Source organism: Glycine max, chromosome 12 (genome assembly GCF_000004515.6).
Source record: "Glycine max cultivar Williams 82 chromosome 12, Glycine_max_v4.0, whole genome shotgun sequence".
Taxonomy (NCBI): Eukaryota; Viridiplantae; Streptophyta; class Magnoliopsida; order Fabales; family Fabaceae; genus Glycine; species Glycine max.
In genome coordinates this window covers 22,050,321-22,057,590 of record NC_038248.2, presented here as the reverse complement: position 1 = coordinate 22,057,590, position 7,270 = coordinate 22,050,321, and the positions used below count along the sequence as shown (strand labels likewise).

Below are 7,270 nucleotides of genomic sequence, written 5' to 3'. Positions count from 1 at the left end.
TGAATCTATTGCTACAATATATTGCTTATTAGTTTGCTTTCCTAAAACAAAACTATGTCGTACATGTAACTTATGCCAACCTCTTAATCTATTATACAATAGCAAGCAAAGATGAGACCAGGATACCTAGATGAATGTCCACACCAAAAACTTGTGTGGTAAAAGATAAGGGCTTAGATTATCATGTGCACGATAATATTATGCATACAACAACTAACTAGAAAACTACAGTACCTCACTAACACGATTTTGCAAAGCTAGGGCCAAGACTTTGTGCCCCTAATGCCATAATGCATGGGCTACCCGATGTACTTGCAGAGCCTCATAACCCTATTGAACATAGCACAACATCATTATATCACAATAATTTTACAAGTTCATCTAAAATTAACGGAAAAGGCCTTACCTTTTTCCTCAGTCGGCTTTTCCAGGCAGCTTCCGTTGAACTTATTCAGGCATCGGTATTACAATGAAACATGGTAATAATGCATATGGTTAGAGGAATGGCTTAATGGTGTATAGAGAAATCAATTAAAGAAATGATTTTTATACATGATTGTGTAGTGAAGGAAGAGACTCAGAGATTTGGGTATTGTGAGGCAAGAAAGTGAGGGCATGGTTGCGACCACTACATGAGAGAGTGGATCACCTCGCCATGACATAACAACCTCTTCACTCAATTTTAGAAAACATCATCACTACCTTGTTATATCCAAAGAAAGAAGAAGAAATGGATTCAGAATCACAAGACAATGACGATGAGAAGACAAAAAGTTAGGAGGAGGTGAGAAGACAGAGCAGAATGAGGCAAATGAAGATAAAACACAAAATAAAAAGGTTTTTATATCGCTTCCCCCTTTGACTCCTCCGGCGGTTACTCCCACCCGCCTCAAAAATTTCGCTTCTCCTCAACCATTCCTTCTCCAGGAAGCCTCCACCTCTACGTAGGCCTGGTGTGTCCATGGGCCCACTGCACCCTCATAATGCACGCATTGAAGTGGTTAGAAGACGTCGTGCCCGCTTGGTTGCATCGTCTGGCCTCAATGGTGTTGGAAAAGTGGCCTCAATAAGTTAAGAGGGGAGGGGGTGAATTAAGTCTCACAAAATTCCCACTAACAAATTTTTAACCCCCTTTTAAAGGATAGGCTCAGAATGCAGAATAAGAAGCAACAATCAATTTAATAATGTTCTTTAAACGTGCAAGTCAAAATTGATTGCAATAAAATAAATAAGATAAGAGAAGAGAGAAATGCAAAATCGATTTATACTGGTTCGGTCACTTCCCGTGCCTACGTCTAGTCCTCAAGCAACCCACTTGAGATTTTCACTAACTTTGTAAAAATCTTTTTTGCAACTTCTGAACACCCAAGAAATCCCTTTCCCTTGTGTTCAGGAAACTCACAATTAAAGAGACAATTAGTCTCTTGATTACAACTTACTTTCTGAGATGAACAAAAAGATTTCTCTCATTTAGAGTGGATAATACAATTTGATGTTCCTGGATGAACTCTCAATGGATTTGCAAGTGTTTGCCTAAGAGTTGTTGAGAGAACATTTGACAATGAAGTTCTCTTAGAATATCTCTCTCTTTCTTTTTGAAGTCAGACACACACATATACAGGCCCTTCGTGTCTTTTCAAAATGGTTTGAAGAGATGTGTCTTTTCAAAAAGCTTTTTCTGAAATTCTTCACTGCTAATCAATTACAGGTTTTTGGTAATCGATTACATAGTTATATTTTGAAGGGTCATGACTTTTCAATTTGAATTTCAAGAGTTATGTTGCTGGTAATCGATTACACATCAATGGTAATCAATTACACATTCAAAAATTCAAATTTCAAACCCTTTTAAAAAGCTGATTTGCAAACTTGTCTTCTGGTAATCGATTACACTGTCTGGTAATCGATTATCAGAGCCTTGACATGTTGGAAACAATATGTTTTGAGACAAAAGCCGATCTTGAATGAATCTTGAAGCAATGCTTGTTTGTTGAAGCAACCTTGTCTTAATCTTGAAGCAATGCTTAACCTTTGAATGTTTGTTGAAGTGATCTTGAAAGCAACCTTGTTTGATTATTCTTTGACATCATCAAAATTATGTATTCATACATTTGCAAATGGGTTGTGGGAGTTTAAACGGCCGCTGCGGGTTTAAGAAGCAGATCGATGAGATAGGGTAGAGAGAAAGGGAGAGAGAAAATGAGTGAGGGTGATTGTTTATTGGTGTCAGTACGAATCCCGATAAGATGAAATGCTTCAATTAAAATGTGTCACATCAGCGTGATAGGAGGGAAAACACATCTTTTCAAAGACGGTTCTTCAAGAACCGATGTTGTAAAGTATTTTCAAAATTAATTTTTAGAAAACCAGCTTTATAAAGTTTCAAATATTTACAAAAATTTCACCACTTAACTTACGGCTTCGATTTTTGTGGAACCGTCAGCATCATAAAAGATCATTTATGTAGTAGTAGAGCCTTAAGCACGTATTTGATTTTAATGAATATATGTATATTAGATGAAATAGCTACGAGCAACCAGGCAAGCATCAAAGCCAATTGGCTAATTGAAAAAAATTTAACTAAACCCTTTGAAAAAAATTTAACTAAACCCTTTAGTCACGATATATGCATAATTAAACTACTTGACCCAAATATCGGTAAAACCGCAAGGACACAATATTTCTTTCTTGCAACTCCGTCAATATCTACATAGTTTTGTCCCACTCTTGTGTAATCAAATTTGTACGAGTGAAATGCAATCACAATAACAAGCGAAAAATTTAGGAAAAACATAATTGAATTTAAAAGAAAAAAAGAAACAACCCTAAATAACTCAAAATTAATTCTCTAGGAATCCCTACACATATTCATTCTAATCTCTAAGCGTGAACCCTAAATAACTCAAAATTAATTATCTAGGAATCTCTACACATATTCGTTCTAATCTCTAAGCGTGAGTAACTCATCTCTTACCTTGATGTAATTGTTCAAGCGTTCTTTGCTAGCAATGGTGGCGTTTCTAGTGCTAGCAATGGTGGCGTTTCTAGTGCTCTCTGATGTAAATATTAGGATTCTTGAGCGTCAGAGAAAAAGAAATAAAAAATGTAAAAAATGTCAACAGTTTTCGAATGGCTTGGAGTGCCTTTTGTTACACAAAACATTAATCAGTTGTATCTACATCTGGGTGAATGTTTTCCTGGTAAGAAAGCTAGAAAGTGGAGGCATTTGGTTTGGCACACGGTATGTTAGTGCATTTGGTCTGCTAGGAATTCTTGGATTTTCAGAATGGTGATCTCCAAACAACGGAGATAGTAGAGAGAATCAAAAGTACTTCATGGTTCATGGCAATGGTTATTGTATAGGGAGGGGGTTAGTCCAGGGCTCTTCTTTTTTCGTGGTGTATGGACCCGAGAAGTTGCCTAGTAGGATAATTCTCATTTTTTTTTTTTTTTGTTTAGGAGGAAGATGGTTTTTCTGACTAGCTACATTTTCTGGCTCTTTTGGACATATACACTATACAGCTTGTACAAATCATAGTTTAATTTATCAATACAAATATATATTTTACCGTCCAAAAAACAATATATTTGGATTTTCTTTTATGACCATCGATCAAATCACAATTTTTGGAGGGATGAGGATAGCAGTGCATTTTTCAGGATATTTTTGTGAAAAATAAATTAAAAGGGAGTGTAATAGAAATATAGGATGTGGAAATAAAAATTCCCTAAAATAAAGTAAATATATTAATCACTAGTAAATAATTTTTCTCAACCTATTCGTTTTGTCAGTCAATAAAGCTAGCTAATATTCTTCATTGCATGGAAAAAAAATCCGCGATTATAACGAGAAAAACAAGGTATAAAACAGGAAAAACTTGGCAATAAAACAAGAAAAACTTAAAAATCTAAATCATATAGGCCGATTACAGACTCGGTTATATCGTTCCTACTAACAAGTCAAAACGATATTTTAAATACTTGGTATACAACTTCACAACTTCATCTTCCAATCTTGCGACCGACAATTTGTTCATTACTTTAAAAATTAAGGTATCAGATAGCATTGTTTTTTTTTAATTCTTATATTTTTACAATAAAAACATTAAACATATATTTTAGTTTGCTTATAAGAGTATAGTGTTTACAAAGAATGGAAAATAAATTATTGAGAAATCTTTAGCTACTCCGGATCCCTTCGTAGCTTCAGCTAGCTAGCTTTGTCTTCTTTTATTGTTGGGAAAAGGAAATGGCTCATAAAACCGTTGGTTGACGTCATGGCTTACGATTACGAATGTCGAGTCTCCACTCCAGTCTCCAGAGTCAAAAATCGTTCACTCGATCTCATCAAACTTTTGAAAAAAGAAAAAAAAAAAAAAACAAAGGAAGCACTCATCAAGCTGGCAACAGGGTAACTCTTAATAAAATACAAATCAAATAGATATGGAAAATCAATTATCGTCATCAATATGCAGCATGATTTTGGATCACAATTCTCAACATGAGTTATCTTTTAACCTTGTTTATACTAACATGTTTTTAGCTTAATTTATTTATGAATTTAATTTAAATACACCGACACGGTAACAGAGTTTTACATTTACTTTCAATTACAAATTATTACATATGACAAATCTATTAATTTTTATAATAATTATCTTAAAAATTATAATAACAGAATTTTTAGTTGATTTATAATAAGATATAAAAATGAAAATCTTTGAAAGATCGAAGTAATACCTTACAATAAGTACATATATAATTGATATATTATATAATTGGATGTAAGAAAATGTTCTACCATCATCAATGTGCATACATGCTCACATTCTAAGTCCTATAAAAAGAGTTTCATGAGTCTTTAGTTTGACTCCATCTTTCTTCTACAGAGAAATTTTGTTTACCCTTGAAAGATGTAGTGTAATTTGTATTAGCTAGTGTTAGTAGATATTCTAGATTTTCTGCATTAGCTTTGGATAGTTGTAAGGCTGAGCTGGCTTAGTTTGTTAACATGTAACAGATTTCTGTTATGCCAGCATTCACTATATATAGAGATATCATTGTATCCTTTTAATCTAATCAATACAATGAGAATTGATCTAATAGTATCTTCTATTAGCTTTATGCTTTTCTATCATGGTATCTAAAGCCTTCTTTTCGATCCAGTAGCTCGCTTCCATGGATTCTCTTTTTCCTTCTTCGCAAGTGAAGCTCCCTCATCTTATCTCTGTCAAGCTTGATTACACAGATCACTGTGCTTCTATGGTTCCAAATTCAAACCCCAATGAGTCCAAGTTCAAAGACTTCCCACATGGTCAATTCCAAGTTGGTTACTACCTTGGTGGTGACAAAATTGTTGGTGCTGACACCTTCCAGAAACTGAGACAGAAACAAGTTACCCTTCGAATAAAGAGTGTGTATGAAACTGATGTCTCTGGCTTACTCAAAGTTGGAGCTACCTTGTTAATAAGAAGTGCCAGCTCCTATTACCGTGTGGGAAACTTCACACGTGGCAAAAGATTGAAGAACCGTAAGCGTTTCCCAAGTTCAATAATGTTTAGTCTTGATGGGTTCTGGGCAGAATCTTCAGGGAGGCTTTGCATGGTTGGAACAGGAAGTGGCTATAGCATGCAACTTTTGGAGGTTGTTCTCAAGCTTTATAATGTTGTCAATTCGAGTAATACTATTTCTACCTTGGTTATTGGAAGCTTGGAGAGCTTGAGTTCTAAGAATGAGCTGAGTTATTTTGAACCCATTTTGCTGTTTATTTTTCCTAAAATGGATTATGAATATAGTTTGGATACTATGGAAACAAAAAATGAGTATTCTGATGAAGGTGAAGTAGTACCGGGTTTATCCATTAATCCGGTTAGTTTTTGCGCAAACATTTTTCCAATGATTAATGGTAAATATGGTTTGCATTACCAAAGTGAATGCAATTCTACAAAGAATTGCAGTCCTATTGGGGGGATGCCAACCAATTGCCTTATATTGTGTCTTTGAAAGAACTGGTTTGTTTAGATGTTAAGCAAAGGGTGATAGAATTGATTGGGTTTCGCAATAGTGGTGATAGATGGTCTTTCAATCCTAACACTACATTAGTTGGAGAAGGGTGGTGGGATGAGGAAAAGAACCAATTGTCTATAGTTGGTTGCCATTTCTTGGGAATGGAAGACTCAATGGCTAGTGTTCATGTGGGTGATTGCTCAACAAGAATGATCTTGAGATTTCTAAAGATTTGGTCAATCAAAGATGCAAGTAGCATTGTGGGGGATTCAGGTTATTTCAAGAGGGTGGTTTTAAGAAAATTTGGGGGCCAAAGAGTTCAAATTTCAGGCACACAATATGAGTATAGCCAACTTGACAAAGTGAGAAAGATGTGCCTAAGACAAGAACCTCTAAAGAACAAGGAAATAAGGTATCCAGATGTTTATTCTTCTGACATGAGATTTGACATGTCAGTTAGAATCTCTAAGAGGAGAGTTGCATGGGGTTATTTTGTTCCATTGGTTGTTAATGATCAGATCCAATAGTTAAACTTAGATGAAATGTTTCCTTCTAATTTCAGCTACACACTCCCACCTATTTCTCCAAACTCTAACAGCACTAGCTTGTTCAAAGTTAGCTAAAAAAATCAACATCAATCTACAACCTAATGCCATGTTAGGTGATGACAAGTCTATTTTAAACAGAATAGCAAATGTAAATGAGCCAATGAATGTTTCAGCTGTGGATTGTGAGGTTATAGTCATGTTTCAGTTCCCACCGCTTGATGCAAAGAACAATGGAGGTTACATTAAAGGTAGTATTGAAAGTATGCGGGAAAAGTCCAATCCTCTTTACTTCAAACAGTTGGATGTGATTTCAGCTGCATTTTACACAGCAGAAGCATCACAAATCTTGAAGAAAATAGATATGGAGGTCATAGTGATTCTGGTTTGCACCACACTAGCATGTGTTTTTATGGGTTTGCAACTCTACCATGTGAAAACAAATTCAGATATGCTTCCCTTAAGGTGTGTTTGGTTTGCATTTTCATATTCTGTTTTTATTTCCTATTTTTATTTTCTGAAAACTATTTTCATTTTTGGTTTGCATTTTTATTTTCTATTTTCATTTCCTGTTTTCATTTTCTGAAAACTGTTTTCATTTTCAAAAGATTAGAATTCTAAAAACAAATTTGGTTTGACTTCTTGTTTTCTGCTTTCAAGAAATAAAAACACTGAAAATGTGTTTTCAAAAGGAAATGTATTTTAGATTTGCTTAAAAT

At 34.7% G+C, this 7,270-nt stretch overlaps 1 protein-coding gene across 1 annotated transcript; it reads left to right on the top strand.

Annotated features, from left to right (window-relative positions):
* Positions 1-5,178: 5,178 nt before the first annotated feature.
* LOC102665452 (uncharacterized) lies at positions 5,179-6,533 on the top strand. The gene is made up of 2 exons (XM_006593136.2): positions 5,179-5,868; positions 5,958-6,533. Exons 1-2 carry the CDS (start codon positions 5,179-5,181, stop codon positions 6,531-6,533), a joined length of 1,266 nt encoding a protein of 421 aa, XP_006593199.2.
* The last annotated feature ends 737 nt before the right edge of the window (positions 6,534-7,270 follow it).

Coding starts and splice junctions, on each gene's coding strand:
- LOC102665452 (XM_006593136.2), top strand. CDS start 5,179: ATGGATTCTCTTTTTCCTTCTTCGCAAGTGAAGCTCCCTCATCTTATC. Junction 5,869..5,957: donor CGGGTTTATCCATTAATCCG/GTTAGTTTTTGC, acceptor AAAGAATTGCAG/TCCTATTGGGGGGATGCCAA.